General features: G+C 36.2%; 1 protein-coding gene across 1 annotated transcript in view; it reads left to right on the top strand.

Moving 5' to 3' along the window:
• PPFIA2 (PTPRF interacting protein alpha 2) overlaps positions 1–19,001 on the top strand; it is a 335,437-nt gene that overhangs the window by 280,311 nt on the left and 36,125 nt on the right. Inside the window, exons 15-21 of the mRNA XM_062568090.1 lie at positions 1,937–2,028; positions 6,257–6,392; positions 6,871–7,091; positions 10,028–10,265; positions 13,003–13,032; positions 13,948–14,078; positions 14,617–14,771. Coding sequence (XP_062424074.1) covers positions 1,937–2,028; positions 6,257–6,392; positions 6,871–7,091; positions 10,028–10,265; positions 13,003–13,032; positions 13,948–14,078; positions 14,617–14,771 — 1,003 coding nt within the window. The remainder of the gene's footprint in view (positions 1–1,936; positions 2,029–6,256; positions 6,393–6,870; positions 7,092–10,027; positions 10,266–13,002; positions 13,033–13,947; positions 14,079–14,616; positions 14,772–19,001) is intronic.

Raw genomic sequence — 19,001 nt, 5'->3', positions numbered from 1 at the left:
CTACATTTATATTGAAAATATTTCTTGCAAAAATGTTTTTATTTGTTGTGGTTTATTTATTGGTTCTTGCTTAAGGTTGGGAAGAACAGTTAGAAGTGAGATAAGTATATTCTCATTAGAAAACCTCAGCTAAAGCGCATAATGGAGAGGAGTTATCCTCAGAAGATACCACATATGTCTGATTCCAAAACTCTTACATAAAACACTTTGAAGGACTTATTCATTACACTTTAATGGAGAAACTAATTAAGCAAATTCACATGAATGGACAATAGCACCAGTTACTATCACTTAATACCTAACAAATGATACAGTAGAACGACCACCAAATCCACCTCAATACTTCTGTTCAGCTAAGAAATACTGTAATAAGAAATACTAAACATAATATTACTTTAATGCAGATCCCTTTCCTTCTTAACATTTCAAAAATCCTAGATATTTTAAACACTAGGAACAACTGTGTTGCTTTTACATCCTACAGTCTCTCTTGTTTTATAATTATCTGCTTTCTTTTTATTTTATTAGTAGATTATCATAATCTGTACAATTCTGGTACAAGACTCTTTTTCCATAGTAGTCGATGTCATTGACTTCTTGTTAATTGGTTCCTAAAATCCAATTTTTGTGGAACACTGTTTTTCACCAGCAGCACCTCATACTGGAGCTTCGTCAACTTGCCAGAGTGAGCTACAAAGCTGCAGTTCAACAAGGCACTTGAAATGTGGTTGTCTGCAAAACTGACTCTCTAACAAAAAGACCAATCTCTCCTTAGGAGAAAATGGCATGTCACAAGCTCTTCCCTGAGCTATGTCTGGCCTGGAGAGTGCATTTAGTGCACAAAGTAGGGCTAGTGAGCACAGACAAAAACTGTGCAGGGAACTGTGATAACAGTTCAAATAATGCAGGTAATTAGGCACTAGTGCCCAGGCCCATGCCCTGGCCTGTTTAATGTCTCTTAAGGGACTACTCGCACACTTAGGTTTGCATGCCCTTTGAAGTTTAATTTTAAGGTCTCCATTTAGATGTCCTTATCAGAGGTATCCAAATCCCATTCTGCTGGACAGAGAGCTAGTCGATACAGTCAGTGCAGTCTAGGCACTCAGCTGGCAAAGCGGGCATCAGTCATAAGTTTCACTTGCTGGAGTTCGCTAATGGTGCCTTTACACTGTTGACTGCCATGGGATCTTCGAAGTCTTACACACATGTGGGGACATAAACGTGTCTTAATCTCAAACTGAATCCCACCTTCAATGTTAAACATGCATAGCTTTGTGCTAAGGAACTGGTCTTTCACTCCATGGGACAGAAGCAGATACGTGGTATAAATCATATAAAGAATAAACAAGATGGGTCTTCATCATGGGTTCGATTATGATTTCCTGAATTGTGACAGCTGAAAGACAAATCTTTTGGGATTTAAGCTTGATTAGCGCTAGAAGGTTTTGGGAATATTTGTGACATCTGTCGTCATTCTATTATTTCAGGGGTTGGAGAAGGAGTGGTACAATGCAATTATTGCTCATTCAATTTTCTTAATAGACTAATTGCTATTAAAAATGCTTCTTTCGTATCATTTCCATAGAAAATGATGCTTGCTTTGCATCTTCAACTGCAAACTATTGCTTTTAGGTTTTAATGGTTCTTCTTTTCCTTATACTACCAGCCTAGGACAAAAAAAAAAAAAAAATACTTCAAGATTGTACCTGTCCCATCAACATTTTCAGCTAGTGAAAAAAAATTTGTAGAGTGTGCTATCTGCTCTTGATGCATGTGTCCTAATAGCAATAATGAAATGAATGCAGTCACTGACTTTTTAGTTATATTTAGGTTTATATTCAAGGTATCTTATCTTCTTTAGCTTTGAGATTAATATCTCATCAAGTAAGTTTATTTTGTATCAAAAGTAAGTATATCTTATTTTTCTCATTTCCAGGAAAGACTTGCAGAAGAAATTGAGAAACTGAGATCTGAACTGGACCAGATGAAGTTGAGGGCTGGTTCTTTAATTGAACCCTCCTTGTCAAGGTAATATTTAAAGTTATTTCCAAACTTTGAATTGCAAGAGAACATAAATAAAAATGTCTAGTCTTAACAAGAAGGTACTCAGACTACACAGAAAAATAAACATGAATTTCTTTAAAAATATAAAATCTATGCTATGATTATTGTTGCTTTTCACTTTTTTTTTATAGGCACAGGTATATGGCCTTATGTCAGTGAATATACACTGAAATATCACTGAAATTAGGAGGTCTTTCAAATTATGGAATATTTTTGAAAGTATATCAGAATACTTTATTAATAAGCTCTCCTACCTAGAGAAAAATAAGTAGCAACTGTCATCCTTAAGGCTAAAATTGATCAGCATATATGTTTCTTTCAATTGATATGGTTCAATGAGTTACATCTAACAACTTTTTTTCATTAACTCTTTTTCAATTAACTTTCCATAGTGTGTAGAATAAGACTGCAGGCCTTCAGCTAAAGATGAAAGCAGTATTCAGAGAGATCTGACAATAATATAGCAGGATATTATGTCTCTTTGAGGCAGAAGGGCAGTATGGGGTTGATAGCCAGACAGATAGCATAGAAGTACCACTAACAGCTGAAAATAATTTCATGAAAACAGTGTTACAGTTCTGGAAAGATGGTCCTTCTTGCCCAAGGGTAACATGCAAAATAAAATTGATCCTTTACTAATAATTGTGCATGCCGTGTCCTGTTTTCATAACAAGCAACACTAGTATGTAAACTTTGAAAGCCTGTTGGCCACAGCTCATGGCCCAAGACTAAATTCAGAGCACTGTTATCCTACAACCTTACTCCCACTGAATCCTGCAGTTTTTGCTTACACTAGATACTGTGCGCCTGTTGTTCCTCAGGCATCTTGCTCAGTACTTAGACATGACTTTTCCCCAGATTTTTTGTCTTCGGAATGATATTTTTCTATATATGGAGAAGTAGTAATCGATGAAATTCACAACAAAATGAAAACTCTGATAATTTGTGTTCCTTTGGGAGCGTAAATGTTTATACAGATACGCTCGACACTGGTCTTTGATGCTGAGGACTTTGCTAGGACACAGACTAACGAAAAGGTGTATCTGGAGCAGCCACCCTTGGTGAACAGTAGCCTGTCTTGCTGAGTAGATGAGTGTAATCAACTTATGCTCTGTAAATAATTGTTTAGCCCTTGTCAAAGGGTTGCTGTAACTCAGCAAGCATTCTAAATGTCTTGGGAATTTAGCAATTTCCATAAAACAGTCCATTTTCCCATCTGTGACTTAACACGTGCAAAGCTACCAGCAGTAGTATGAGCTCTTGTTTATAATGTGTTTTCCCCCTCTCAGGAACAGGGAGGTCTCAGCATTAGCTTTTATTGTTCTCAGTCCATATTCAGTTCTGTATTTACAGAAGTCTGCTCTTTCAGCAGAAGACTAATGAATCTGGGCAGCAGATAAATGTCTGCTGCCAGAGACTGGAACCTGGACTGTATCTTATTCACTGCCAACCTATTACAGAAGTACTTTATTAATTATGAAAGCAAAGTGCAATCATTAGTAAATATTGTACAAACACAGAATATAAAAGATAGTCATTGCCCTAAAGAGTTTACAATGTAAGAGAGGAGAAGCATACAGAAAAATAAAATATATTAAAAAAGTTATCTTGCATGGTAGATGGAGGTTTGAGGATGTTTGTAGCCCAGCTGTTGTCAAGTTTTCATATTAGTATAATAATAAAAGTGAGTTTTAGACAATTTTATAAGGTGAAATCATACTTTTTCTGGTATTATGGGAGCATCTACCAGGCATGATGGGAAGCCTAAGAGAAAGAATATTGATGGTAGTTTGAGAAATAATGCAGAGGCAATAGAGAACAACATAATCACCCAAATAGTGATGAGAGCCAAAAAGCCTCAGGGGATGAAAGGTAACTGACAGAGAGTGCATCAGTCATGATAGTTTGCTGAAGCACAAAGGTTTTCAGAATCTTATGGGGAAAAAAAGCATACAGAAGACCATAAGTCCTTACAGATATGCCTAAAGCTGACTTTGAAATATTGTCCTGCAATTAGTATGCAATGACTTCTTCTTCATTTTAAAATTTATCTGAATACCATGAAACATTAGAACAAGCACATATGCAAATTATAGAAAACTTAAATACATTTGGAAAAGGGAATATCAAGCAAAACATTAATAGGTTTTAATGCACTATGACTAAGACAAAGATCATCGATCACTTAAAAGATGAAGTTAGCTGATATAAAGCTAAAATCACCATTATTTTAACTTAGTTGAAGTTCTGTCCAATTGCATTTATTCTGCTATAAAGTGACTCACTTCTCTTAGCAGAGGATTTAGCCTTTAGCCTTTAATCATGTTGGCCGTTGCTTGCTCAGATGAGAACAGCTTCCTATTACAATATGTGGTCCTTTGCATGTTTGTGCTGTTGCGTAGAGCCACCGCAGCAGTTAGAGGCTTTCACGTTTATCAATATCTTCTCAGTAAACAGACATCACAGTTTTATAAAATAAAAGTGAAAGATGAAAATATAGAAGTGATGTTTGAAATTTTAGACCAATGCTTCAGTACCAGGGTGTTTAAATTCAAATTAAGTTCTTCTCAAGGAAAAGTGAATCTACATGTTTAGAAACAGATGCAGAATAGAACCTGGGGAAATAGTCACACTTACTGTCTGCAGTTTATGCAGATTTCAGTGTAAGCACCTGTGGTTTTCTGAAAGATCAGACATTCCCTTACTTAGCTTTTACCTCTTAAGGCTAAAGTCATCATTTTCCTGGGCAGCATTTTCTTCAAGGAATGAGAAATGTTTAAGAAAAAAAAATCCATTTTGTATGAGTTTTTTCTGATTTGTTTCTGCAAGTGATTGTTAACATTGCTCTGAACCTTTTAAGTTCTCTGTAGCTAATTGTAAGCATTTTTGTCCTGAGTTTTAAAAAATATTTAAGTACAGTTTTAAACTCTCGTTTTATGCTCTTATAGATGCTGAAATGTCAAGTAGAAAGGCTTTATTCTTCTATCCCTGTTATTAGTAACACAGAGATTAAAATTTCCCTGATTACTAATCGCATGGTTTTAGCTGGTCCTCTTCATTCCAGCTCTCTGAGGGAGAGCTAGTGCAGGGGCGTGCTCCATCTGTCTGTAGACCATCAAGTGCTCTTCCTTGTCTTCTTTGAAAGTCATGAGTGTATTTTAGGAGTTGCTATAAACACATATGTACTTAGTTGTCTTATCAATATAGAATGGTCATTTGCTATTATAATCATGTGCCTGTACATGTTATTCATATATTTCTGGATTATGTGTTAAGAACTAGAAATTTGCCAGGTCTCCACAGCCAGGGTTGGCCACTCAAACAGCGAATGGAGCCTTTGCTCTTCTGGCTTCCCTGCGCAGCCCATAGGTGGGATGCCTCTAAAGGTGCCGTGCAGGGGAATTGTTAAAGCTGCTGTTTTATCAAGGCCATGAAAGGCCAGAGAACAGTGTCTGCAGCCGAGAAAAGATGGACTGAAGCCAGCCTCACCACAACATCCCAAGATTTACCAGGACCATAGGAAAGATTCAGGGTCAAGTATCATTACCCAGAATCTTTCTAGAGTAGGGCCTATTCTTCTTGCTGTGATGACAGCTTCTCATTTCAAAACTATACTCATGTCCTAAATGTATTTTTATGGAAAATTTGTAGGTGCTTTTTCTCAGGTTTATTCTCTCAAAATCATCATCAGATGTGGTGCATTCATAACCTACCCTGTGTATCCCAGAGCAGTTCACTGATATTTTCATAACGAGAGATTTACAGTCAGAATGTTTTATAGATACCCTCACTCATGAACATGTGACATCCTTACAGTAACCACAGGAATATTTATTCTGGAAAATAATGGAAGGAAAATATATAGGATAGATTCAACAGTCAGTACAGCTAGACAGTCAGTCTTCACCTGAACTAGGCTTGGTTTTTTTTGTCCAAAACTTGTAAGTTTTGGATCATAAGTTTTACTAATTTTTGAAAAATCAAAGTTTATTTCCTTAATTTTTTCATAATATGATTTTAAATTTTTGCTTTTAAAAATTTTTGTTTAAGTATAATGTTTTTGTCATTTCTTCTCTGACACACAATAGTTTGCTTTAAAAAGTTTTAAAAAAATTGTCTTTCTGGACTGAAGGTCAGTGGATTGTTATTGTTAATATTATACTCTCTGTCTATCGCTTTGGCTCTTTTTTAGACCTCACCTTGACACATCAGCAGAGCTGAGGTATTCTGTGGGCTCCTTGGTTGATAGCCAGTCTGACTATCGGTCAACTAAAGTGATAAGGCGACCTAGAAGAGGCCGGATGGGAGTACGCAGAGACGAACCGAAGGTTAGCCACCAATTCCATTTCAAATATTCCTTGATGAGAGAATGTATTTCACACTGTTACACTTTCAGTTTGTGTATTTCAAGAAAAAGCATGTTAAATACAAAGAGGAGTTTGTTTTGATTTGTTTTCCCCATACATACTCGGGCAAGAGTACTGTTGTACTAAAATTAAGGCAGAGAAGATTTAAGTTCAGATATCAAAGTTCATACATACTTTCCTATCTGTCTTTTCTGGGTACCATTGCAAATTTCCCTGTAATTAATTTTACATGACATTAGAAATTGTGAAAAATGCTTTACACCATCTGCACTGCCAAAAGAATGCCTCTTTGCAGTAATATTACAAGGGTTAATGGAGAATTAATCATTGAATAAGGACTCTGAAATGTTAGTTGCTCTCTTTTGCCATTTTATAGAAATCCAACTTTGAAATTGTTTTCCATGGGCTAAGCCATATACCACTTCCTAATTCCTACTAGGTAAAATCACTTGGAGATCATGAGTGGAATAGGACTCAGCAGATAGGAGTTTTGAGCAGCCATCCATTTGAAAGCGACACCGAAATGTCTGACATTGACGACGATGACAGAGAAACACTTTTCAGTTCCATGGACCTTCTGTCACCAAGTGGCCATTCGGATGCCCAGACTCTGGCCATGATGCTTCAGGAGCAGCTGGATGCTATCAATAAAGAAATCAGGTATGTAATTTGGACCAGCTGGAACGTGCTTCTTGAACAGAGCTTTAATCTCCCCTTAATGCATGAGTTCAGGTACCATAGATCAGAATGAGAAAACCAGTCATACGTTCAAAGGACTGGTAACGTGTCTGGTTTTTGAGTATTTATTGTCTGAACATAACAATGGTTTCTTCATTTCCTAAACATATGGCCTTCAGAAAGTGGTCCACATGAAGAAATGGTGGCCAGTTAAAAGGAAATATGTTAGAGAAAGCTAGCACGGGGAAGATTTGACAAATCTTTATTCATAGTCATCTTTTCAAGATCTTTTTCTGTATTCTGCATCTGCTTTCTCGCTAATGACCTCTGTGTGAACTATTTCAGTGCTGTTCATGCTTTCTTCTGGCAATTATTCCTATATTATGTCTCAGATAAGCTACTTTTTTTAAAGACATGTATGGAACCAGAGAGTGTGGGAGGGTTTTTTTGTTGTTTTGCTTTGTTTTTTTTCACGCTCCAAGTTGGGCTTGGGAATAGGTGGTGAAATGAATATGTTTTGCTAATATCTATGCAGATTTAATGGAGTGATAGAGAATCCAATTATACTATTTTAATTAAGGGATTTTTCGAGTAAAACCATACTTTATGCCTAAAACTTTTTTCACATGTATTTCAGGAAAGTTAACTAAAAATGTTGATGTATCAAAAATACCATTTTAGTAGCTTCTGCTTCTCAAGCAGGAGGTGAAAGTGATGTTACTGAATGAATTAGTGGCCTGAGAAACTTTCTGATGATTACTGTAGTCAGAAATAGTGTAGTAAGAAATGTCGTCAAAACCAGATTACCTTTTACTACTTTCTCAATCTGTCTTTGAGCAAGGCAACTTTAAGGAAGAATTTTATTGTAATGTATTGAGCTTGCATACCACTTCTGTTCTAGGGAGGAGGCTTTTTGTTATGTATCCACAATTCTACGTTTTAACTACTACCAGAATTTCTTCATTTGATTCAGATAGAAAAAGAGCAATAAAATGCTAATATGTCTCATTACAGCTGTAAAGATTGAAAGTCAAAAGGAAATTTAGTTGTTAGGAGGAAAAATCTCTTTAAAAAGTTTTATTTCCAGTGTACCTAAAGGAGAACTTTGTCCATATTTTCTATTATTATGAAAAAGTCAGTACTGTGACCAATTCAAGAAGTTATAGATTGAACAGATAAATATATCTTGTTTGACAGTTTTGAAATTAATTATATAACACAGTTAAATGTTTTGTTGAGGAACTGTACCCACAGATAATATAGTAGGATACTATTGTGCCATACTGAGTCAAGTCAATCTTTTTCTGAGCACTGCTTTGTGATTTTGGTAGTAGGTATTGTTTTATGTCATAAAAAAGGAGGCAAGAAAAGGAGACAACATTTATATGAAAAGTTTTTTATTACCCCTATTGGCCAGTTTATACTCAAGTATAGGTTTTTATTACCATCACTCTTAAAGATTTAGGTAACTAATTTTGTGTTCTTTTTTTAATATATGTTTCAGGAAAAATGGTTCAACAAGAATGTCTTCACAGACATTACTGCTTTTCACATTTTCTTGATCTTTTTCTCTTGATGAACTGTTCATAACGACTTACCAAATGAAATATCAAAAGTGATTAAAAGTGTATTTTCCCCTAGATCTGTTTTATTATAGAAGATGATGCAGAATTTAGATTACTAAAACGAAAAAAGATTGCTGGAATTCCCTGTCAGATTATGGTTTGCCTTTGAGTTCTTACCATATCTCATTTCAGAAAGAACTGTAGGCATTTTATTGAAGTTTTGAAATGGCTTTTAGGGAAGAAGAAGACAGCATGGGAATTTGCAGGTGTCTATTTTCAAAGTATTATGGCTTCATTTATTATACTTTTCTTATTTCACTCAAAAAGCCTGGCTCACAATTTTAGCCTCCTCAGGTTTCAAATTACCATTTTACTTTGATCCCTCATATTCTTTCTTCCTGTCCCCCCAAAAGACTCCCCCTAACACAGCTTTATGGGCAAAGGACATATATAAATGTACTACCAATATATAAGTACAATTGCATCAGAAAAACAAAGCTGAAGAACCCAGTGGAAGCATCCTATTGAGGCTGTATATGTTTAAGAAAATTATAATTGTTTCCAACAAGACAGCTATTTTAATGAAATTCATTTAAAAATTTTGTGATTTAACAGCAACTATTTTTTTTTCATTTTTTTGAGAAATGAAACACACAAATTGATTTACACGTTCCCTTGTTTTATTAATATGGATTATCTTAGCAATTCCCTTCTTAAAGGCCCATTTTCATTTGAGTTTAAATTTGTATTTGTGGTCTGGCAACAGAAGATCAGATGAAGCCAACTTAAGATTGGAATTAGTTTCCTATTATAAAGCGGATTGTTAAATCCCACACCCATATCCATTCCTCTTCACAAAGAAACCAATCTTCCTGAAATGTCATATGTAAAGTCTTGTTGTTGGGCAAATTCTCTGAACAGATTTTAAGGACAGAAGAATTAAGAAAAAGGTTTTAATATTTCTGATGATTTAATTTTTTTTTTCAATATTATTTGCGGGCTGATCCACAAATTCTTTTTTTTTCTTTTCCTCTGGGTATCATTAGAAATATCTTTCAGTTTTGCTTTTAGGGTATGCAAAAAGAAAGGAAGAATTTACAATGAGAAAAAACAGAGTCAGTGGTGGACATAAACCCTCTGTGTGCATGTTGTGTACATTATATATATATATATATATATATATATGTCTGTGTGTGTATATATATATGTATATAAACGTGTATCAACGTTCTTTCTTTCAGTGTGAAAGAAAGAAAAGCATCAAAGACAACAATTTGCTTTCAGAATCTAGGAATACCTTTAGACAATTAATGCTGGCCTAAATAAAACCACATTCTTCTTTTATTTTACAAGATTAATTCAAGAAGAAAAAGAGTCAACAGAACTACGTGCTGAAGAAATAGAGAACAGAGTGGCCAGTGTGAGCCTGGAAGGCTTAAATCTAGCCAGAGTCCACCAAGGAACATCCATTACTGGCTCAGTGACTGCATCGTCTCTGGCAAGTTCATCTCCTCCCAGTGGACACTCAACTCCTAAACTCACTCCTCGCAGTCCAGCCAGGGAGATGGACAGAATGGGGGTTATGACGCTGGTAAGAAACTCTGTGAGGTCAACGTTGGGTGTGATATTTCTAGTATGAAATATTTGCTCTTTTCACTGTATGAATTGCTTGCCTCTCTACTTGCTTGTCCACCTCTTCATCTTAGGTATAGATAGTAAACCAGAATATGTACATGTTTGAAGGCTTTTCTTTTTTATTATTTTGTTTGATCCACCAGTGCCTTCTTGATCTGAGGATCAAGATCCTTCATTACAGTGATAGTGGAATTAAAAGAATTAGAATTAGTCATTGGAATTACTGTAATCAATTCATATGTGAAAACTGTTTACAAATGAGGAGCTTTGAAGTGATGCAGTTATTACATAGCCGACTATGTGACTATTAACCTTAATGAATTTAAATCTCCAGAAAACGTCTAGCAGATATCACCTTCAAAAACCTCTACTACTTCATCTATTTTCTTTTTCCTCTTTTATACTTAGAGTACCTTGTATGTATTCTTCATGATGGTATATCAAGTTCTTGAAATAGCTGCTTTATTTTCCAGGAACCCATTTAACTTGTGTATTTCAACATTATGAACAACATACATAAATACCAGCTCACCAAATTATGATCAAGAACAATTCTAACATTACTGTACCTATGAAGACATATTCTGCAACCATTTTTTTTTTTTTTTTGAAAGGTGGTTTTGAAAAATTTAAATTTTGGTCATAGAATCAACAGAGCAGCACAACAGTTAAGTAAGTGAAGGTAGCACATGTCAACGTTTTCAAGATGCCCAACTCCAATATTGTTAAGAGTGCAGATACAGGGTGTAGTATTCAGTGTGGGCTACAAACTACAGTTTAGAGCCTTAGCAAATTCGTCCCCCTAAGTCTTGGCAAAGAATCACAGCAGCCCACTATGTTGAGCTCTGATATACTGTGAGGATGATAGGAACATCTGTAACCCCATTTTTTGTTTGCTATTTTTATGGTAAAATTAGATCTGAACATCATCAGTGCTCTCTGGTCCATTCCTGGGAAGCAACATCACTGAGTCCCAGTGGAGACTGAAGTCCCCTGTTGGAGCCTCTCAGCAGCAGAAGGGAGATGAGCTTTTGTTTCAATCTGGAAGCAGGAATTAACTCTCTTAGCTGTTTTTAGCAATGTTCTCAGTGGAGAATGGAGCCCAGCTGTTCATTCTCCAGTTGGCTTCTGCTCAACTGGGAGTAAGGACATTTGTCTACTAGCATGTAGCTGATGCAGGAACCACCTGAGGACTCCTTCCCAGCCCTGTTGCTGACAACTGACAGCTACTTGTACCCATCGCAGTTTAGGATGGTGTTTCCAAGGAACTCAAGACCCTCTCCAGTCCCAGGTGGAGGTCAGGGCTGGTGGTTGTTCCTTCCCTGGTGGCTGTGACAGTGACACTGTGCTCCCCACTGTGCCAAACAGCAGCCCTGAAACCCTTGGTGGCACAGAGCGTTGTAAAGGAAGCAGGCATGCAAACTGGTATGGGTGCCACTGGCTTGACCAAGGCAGTGCTCCACTTCACCAGCCATTTAAACTAAGTGATTCAGCTACTGCTAAATGGCAATGGGTAACCAACCTTCCAGCAGAGACCAGTGCCGCCTGGTTGCCTTGATATGCACAAGTAGCTTTGAGTCAGCAGGTTCATCAGATTTGAATACAAAATGACAGTATAGCCTCTGTACGTCATGTTGCCGTGGCCTCACTGGTCTCAAGCTCTAGCTGTGTTAAAGCTCAGATGGATATATCTGTGCAAGTTGCAGTCAAACTCTTGACACGTAAGCATTAGAAGCAGTACCCCACTGCGGGCTCAGCAGCACAGCCACAGACAGCTCCACTCACCCTCGCTGGCAAATGCCTGGATCGTTTCAGGATGCTTTTGCCCCTGCATTGTTTCAGCAGAAGTTGAATGTTTCCTTACCCTCACTGGTGGGGAAGGGACACAAGAGGCTATCAGAGGTCCTCCAATGAGAAACACAATGTTGAGAAGAGGTCCATAGAGGTCTAGTGTCTAGAGCTCAAAATTGCCAAATGATCTTGTCGAGGGTGGCTGGAAAAGCATTACTACCAAGAGTTTCCACAATCCAGGTCTCTGCAGTAAATAAATTCTGCAGTTTGTTCAGCTCTGTTTGAATGAATGAGACATCTGCCAAAAATAAAAATGGAAAAGGGGTTGAACGAGGTACATTCTAGCAGCCTTCTACTGTGAGATAACGCAGTACACTGCAGAAGATGGATGTATTTGTATCCATTGATAGAAAATACCAATCACACTAAGTATGAGGGAAATAGGAGAGAAATTCCCAGTTTCCAGGCATGGTATTTGTTGATGATATTTTCAATGTATACTTGGTGAAATACTAATAAGTTTATAATATTAGAGAAAATTGAAAACAAATATTTTAAGGGAGGGGATAGTGGGAGGATTTACAATGAAGACTCCAAAAACGAAAAGGGATACCATACATTTGAAATGTCCTATTTGCTACATATATGAAAATGGAGGAGATTAGAACTTTAGAAACAGTAACTGCTTTCAGAGAATGAGATATTTGTCAGGACTGACCTTGTGGTGTGACACAAAGTTTATATTCAGCATATAGCATGGAAAGCATTAAATGAATGAAATCCCCGTTTCCTTCCTCTATATGTAAAAGAAGGAAGAACATGAGGCATTTTGCTGTCTCTGCTCAAAAAAGATTTACTAATCATTCTTCTTCTGTTGTTGCTGCTTTTGTTACCAATCTAAGCCAAGTGACTTAAGGAAACATCGAAGAAAGGTAAGATACTGTTTATTTCTTAAAATTTAAGAGAGTCTTTTCATTATAATCCTCCACATCTGTGGTCTGAACTTCTTTTGTGCTGTTCAGATAATTCGGTTCCTTGCCACCCATTGCATCCCCCTCCGTTCCCTTTTATACCGTCCCTAAACATGATCATTTTAATCTTGCCTGAAAAGGGTAAGATTAGATGTGGCAAGGGTCACAGCTAATCCAAGAATCAGAGTCTTCCAGTGATATTGTTGAGTACTAGCCCATCAGCGCAAACTTTCAGTTAAAAACAAAGTATGGGCACATAAGTATTACTTTCAGTATATTTTGACTGTTCTTGTTGTTGGAGAAATCAGGTAGATTACTTGCAATCTTCTGGTGAGATTTACATAGCTGGCATTGAATGTGCAATTTATCTTTGTAAGAGGAGACAGTATTTAAGATAAATCATTATATACTGTGAAAAAACTCCTTTTTGTTAAATGGTTATTTTCAAGCACTCTGATCTTTCTAATAACAACCTGTGCAAAGAGTGATCTTGTTTATGTCTGTATTTCCCTTCTTCCTTACATCCCTCAAGAAACTTTTTTTTACAAGAATAATTGCGTTTAATGCAGTACGCCTGCTCATGCATGAAGTTATTCTCACATGTAGAACTTTACTGGATCAAACTGTTTTGCGTAAAAGGAAAGATTTTCTTCTTCAATGCAATTTCTTTTCAAATATGTACTTTAAGCTGCCATATTTAGGCAATTTTACTCTTTCCCAATAATCTCTCTTAAAAATAAGAACCCTTACAATGTGCTCAAAAAGTTGCACTTGAATCCATATATGTCTCAGTTCACTTGACAAATTCTTGATATGTTATGCTAAAACTTTCTTGAAAAGCTAATAGACTTTCAATGATGCATCTTTCCCCCCAAGATTGCAGTAGTCGAAGAAGATGGACGTGAAGATAAAGCCACAATCAAATGTGAAACTTCTCCTCCTCCAACACCTAGAGCTATCAGAATGACTCATACCCTTCCTTCTTCATACCACAATGATGCCAGAAGGTAAGGTGTTTGTAACATGAATCAGTACTTCACAGTTTTACCACATATTATTCTTTTTAAATCATGCTGTTGTTCAACAACCCGAAATACCTTTGTTTCTTCATGTTTCTTTTGGTAATTGCTTTGCTCAAAGGTAAACCTTTACCTTTGTCTCTTCTGGGACCATGGGAACAATTGTTGGTGCTAAAATACACATCAGGTACTTTTGTGTTAATGTACAATTTTGATTGCTACTAGAAGTAGTGATGCTGCAAATGCTAGAAAGATAAATAAACATCATGCTGATTCCTGTATTTTTTCCTTGGTTGTTTTATAGCAAATTAAAAACATTTATTTATTTCCAGCCTCTCTCAACAAGATTCTGTCACCCTGATGGACAAAATGTGATCTCGTATTGCTCTATATATTGCTAAATTGTTTAAAGAGAAGACGTGATTAACTGCTCTACTTATGGAGAGATAGCTGCTCAGAAAAAAAAAAATCATCTGTAAATTATAATGTGTTATCTTTTCTGCTTTTTTTTATTATCATTTTGTAGTAGTTTGCCTGCTTCTTTGGAGCCAGAAAGTATTGGTCTTGGCAGTGTCAATAGCAGCCAGGACTCCCTACACAAAGCTCCCAAGAAGAAAGGAATCAAGTCTTCAATAGGACGTTTGTTCGGTAAAAAAGAGAAGGCTCGACTTGGACAGCTCAGTAAGGAATTAGTGGTACCAAGCCAAGGTCACCATTGCACGGTCATTTTTTCATTTTTAATTATGCTGCTTTTTGGTTTTCCAAAATGCTTATTTTTTTCTTTATACTGGCAGAACTTTCCCATTAAATTTCACTGTTATCAGTAATTATGTTTGTCGGGAGTTTGATAGGACTATAACACAAATGAAAGGAGGCTTCTGACACAAATTACTAGAATCACCCACTTCAGTGAGCCTACTGTTTCAGTGCTGTCTTGCATTAGGATGAAAATGCTAACAGTGGGCTCTCAAATAATCAAAATATAAAACAAGTTGAGAGAGTAGTAAGTAATAAGCCATAGTAATAGGCATAATGAAGTCATACAGAAGGACCTTGCAAGTAAGTGTATAAGTGTAGTAGCCCTTCAGGTTTCAGTGTGTTATTAGACTTCTGCTAGTAGCTGTCGCTGGTGTACTCTCTTGCATACTCTTGAAATTAGCTATGCTGCCCACAGCAATGCTTTACTTTCCTCTATTCTTTCTGTTCTTTTCCCTAGCCAAGACCTTAGTCTAATTCATTCTTGGAAAAAAAATTCTTCTGTGATGTTCCATAGGGTACGCCTGTACCACACTCAAACAGTCATCGCATAACTTTATTTAACTACCTTGGGTAGCAAAAGCAGTGGAAGATGAAGTGACAGTCTTCAGCATAGGCTCATAGCCCCTGTACCCAGACAGGCAGCTACATCTCGAGCTGCAGTCCTTGTGGGCAGGTAGGCTATAGCTAGATCAGGTTTTGCATACGTATGCATGTCAACAGAAGTCTCAGTTACACCTCTGATTTAGTTCAGTTTAGTTTAGTTAGAAATGTTTCTCCTGGTAGCAAGTTCCCCCCCCCCCCCCCCAAAAAAAAAAACAAAACAAAACAAAAAAACCCAACCCGCCACAAAAAAACTAAGAGCAGAAATTTTAGTCCAAGCTCTCCTATTTATACATCACTGAGAAGGTGCATCATTTAGAATATAGAAATATATAGTGGTCATATAACAAATACAGCCACATTAAATTAGGGCAAGACTTGATAATGTGGCCTCCTGGTGCCTTTGTTTCCCTGTCATTAAAATGAGAATAGTAGCTCTTTCCTATTCACAACAATGTCACATAGTACAAATTTGTTAGGCACTGAGTTGTTTTGGCCAAGGTGACCACATAACATCTGTGAATGGTTTTTAAAAGTTTACAGTAATTGTAAACATTTAAGCTGATATGTAAACCAAAAATGAAAAACTAAATTCATACTGAAATTTATCCTTATTATGACTAACAAGCCCATCACTAAAATTCTATAGCATGAAATAAGGTGATATTAGGGCCTTATTATCAGAGTAAAACCAAATAACTGAGCATTCTCCATTCACACCCCAACCTTTCTCCTCTTTGCCTGTAAGAACCTTGTGCCCTTGAAAAAAAACCTTACTTTTAATCTTAATTTAAATTCTTTTTCTCACTGTGGGGAGAATAAAACTGATTTATTCAATCCTCTTCATGGTTTAATATATTTCAGAATCTATTAAATGGGTCTCTCAAATAAACCTGCATGTTGCTATCTGCACTGATAGAGAAATTTATAACTTTAGACTGGGTTATTAGTTCACATTTACATTTCATAAAACCAATTCTATTGATACTGATGGATTATGCATAATAATCTATGAATTCACAGTAACTGAGGAACATAAAGGACAAAGATGTAATAAGTGCTTCGGTCTTCTCTGCAGGTCCTTACAGTATGAAACAAAAATAAAATAACACCTGTAAAGATTGTCTCAGTAGCAATGTAATCTGACAATAGAGTCATTTCTTAATAACATCCAACATGATTAATAAGAAGACATATGTATAATTGGATAAGGCCCATTTATAATTCCCAGCACTAACTCATGAAATTGCAAGCAGATATTAGTGAAGATTTGCAATTAAATGAAATTTTTGTGGCATCCATACTTTCGTTCAATAGCAAAGTTATCTGTAAACAGACTAGTTTTACAAACATACACAAAAATTAACAGTGACCAAAAGCAGCAGCAAAATATTTTGAGAAATTAAAGGAAGTTGTTGAGGAGCTGAATTACAGGGTTTTTTCCTCCTCTTAAGATACCGAGTACATGTATATTGAGGAGAAATTCAAAGTCAGTACTTTAAAGATAATACAAAATTTAAAAAATATCAATAGTGGTTGTACTTTAATTGCTCTGTAACAAGTATAATAGGATATATAATTAATAGTTCTGTTTATAGTAAGATACTATATAACAGAGCTCTAGATAGTAAGTCCCATCGTCATTGTGCTGCATAATGCTAAAGATCAATTTTAGGATATTTTTATAATCTAAATTTATAATGCAAAATCAATAGAAGAAGCTCATTTAATTCCTCGCTTAAATTGAATTTATTCTGATTTGATATACATACATACTTTAACTTCTCACAATTATATTTTCATATCTGGAAAATACCTTTTCTTCAATAAAATATCAAATACTAAAAAGGTAACTTGGACCCTCAGAAACAACATTAATTTGTTTTCTTATTATATGCATATTTGTACATCCATACAATTATGTTAAAAGGCGCACTTTAAAAGTTCATATCAGTGCAGAGGGTATTAGGGAACCCAGTGATATTATACATTATAAGTACACATAATATTTCTGTAACTCATATTGTAATATCTCTAAAATTACATATAATGTATAGTCTTATTTATGAAACTGTATTGGAACATCCAAAATTTTGTCACTAACTCCAGCAGAGCCAGGGTATAACCCAAAAGATTTTCTTGCTCTACAGCACTTGTAAAACTTTGAAATTATTCATTTTCTACTGCTAAACTTGCTAGAGTTTCATTATTTTATAATTTGCTATTTCCATCATCTCTGCTCAGTCATTTGTCTTATTATTCCAAGTCAAATACATGCCTTAGTGTTTGGAAGGGGGAGTTGTTTGAGGTGGAGGGATTCGTTGGTTGGATTTTTTTTAGACTCAAGATTTCCAGAGTCCTCAACATTTCTTTTAATTATTGGGGAAGAAGGAAGGAATGTTACAGAGGGTAGGAGTGTCATTTTTGCATGCTGTTTAATTTGTTTAATTTTTAAACTTACCCAGTCATTTATGTATTGTCCCCATGTTACTAGTCTGTAAAAGAAATATGTTACAGGCATTTGTAGCCCTGCACAGGGAAGCTGATCTGTACAGTGTAAGTAAAGGTCAGCTTGTTAGGAAACATTTATCACAACCGCCTGCGTGTCTAAGATACTGCCAGACATAATCACCAGATGCAATTCAAGGTAACCTAGGTTACTGAAGTGGCCCAAATGTGTTTGTTCTGTGGGAAAGTCCATTACACCAAAAATACTTTCAAATCTGTGAAAATCCCTCATTACATTGCGCTCATACCACCTATATTTGAAATACCATGAGCTGCTCTCTCAGAATGGTCTAAGTGATGCGTTGATACAGTGGTTTCCTAAGTTAAAAAGTTGTTGCAGGGTCAGCAAGAAGCATTTGACGCAAAATCTTGTAAAACTTTAAAAAGATGAAATAAAGCAAATTATGCATTTGCTTTTTATGCATTTGTAATTGGAGGCATCATTCTCATCATGATACTTGGAGATGTAATATCCTCTTTACTACAGAAAAATTCTGTCTAGACAGCAGTAGCAGTAAAACTACACATACTTTGAAAGGACAGCTTTAAAACAGTCTTTTTTCTAATTTAATGCCATAAAAGTGGTACATCAGCAAGTTTTTCTGTAACTTGACTGAGGTACATGCAAATGGGATTTGTAGAAGTCTGGGATGATATTTCAATGTGTGATTAAAAGTAACCTAATGTGTAAATTTTACAGCTGATGAATCAGAACAAGAGTCTTCCAGTTTATAGGGTGCTGTCTGAGGTTGTGCCACTGTCCACTAAACAGCTGTTTACTGTGTGTTACCTGGCAAATAAAAGTTGCTGCTTGCCAAGTGGAGCCGGGCAGCAGCATCTTTCCACTGCAGCACCAGGAAAGTCACCATAACTGATGTAACCTTGGTCAGAACGGACCGTGCAAAACCAGTCTTGTCCTTAGTTTATAATACAGATTTATTTTGCTCCAGGTGTCCTTGCTTATTGTAGGCTTCCCTTGTCATGCCAGGCAAATGGCTCAGCCTAGATACTCCAACTCCCATAACTTTGACAGGAATTAAGGGC

The sequence above is a fragment of the Rhea pennata genome, chromosome 1, assembly GCF_028389875.1.
Source record: "Rhea pennata isolate bPtePen1 chromosome 1, bPtePen1.pri, whole genome shotgun sequence".
In the NCBI taxonomy this organism is placed as follows: Eukaryota; Metazoa; Chordata; class Aves; order Rheiformes; family Rheidae; genus Rhea; species Rhea pennata.
The sequence above is the reverse complement of the archived record's forward strand: the minus strand, read 5'-3'. Positions and strand labels throughout refer to the sequence as shown.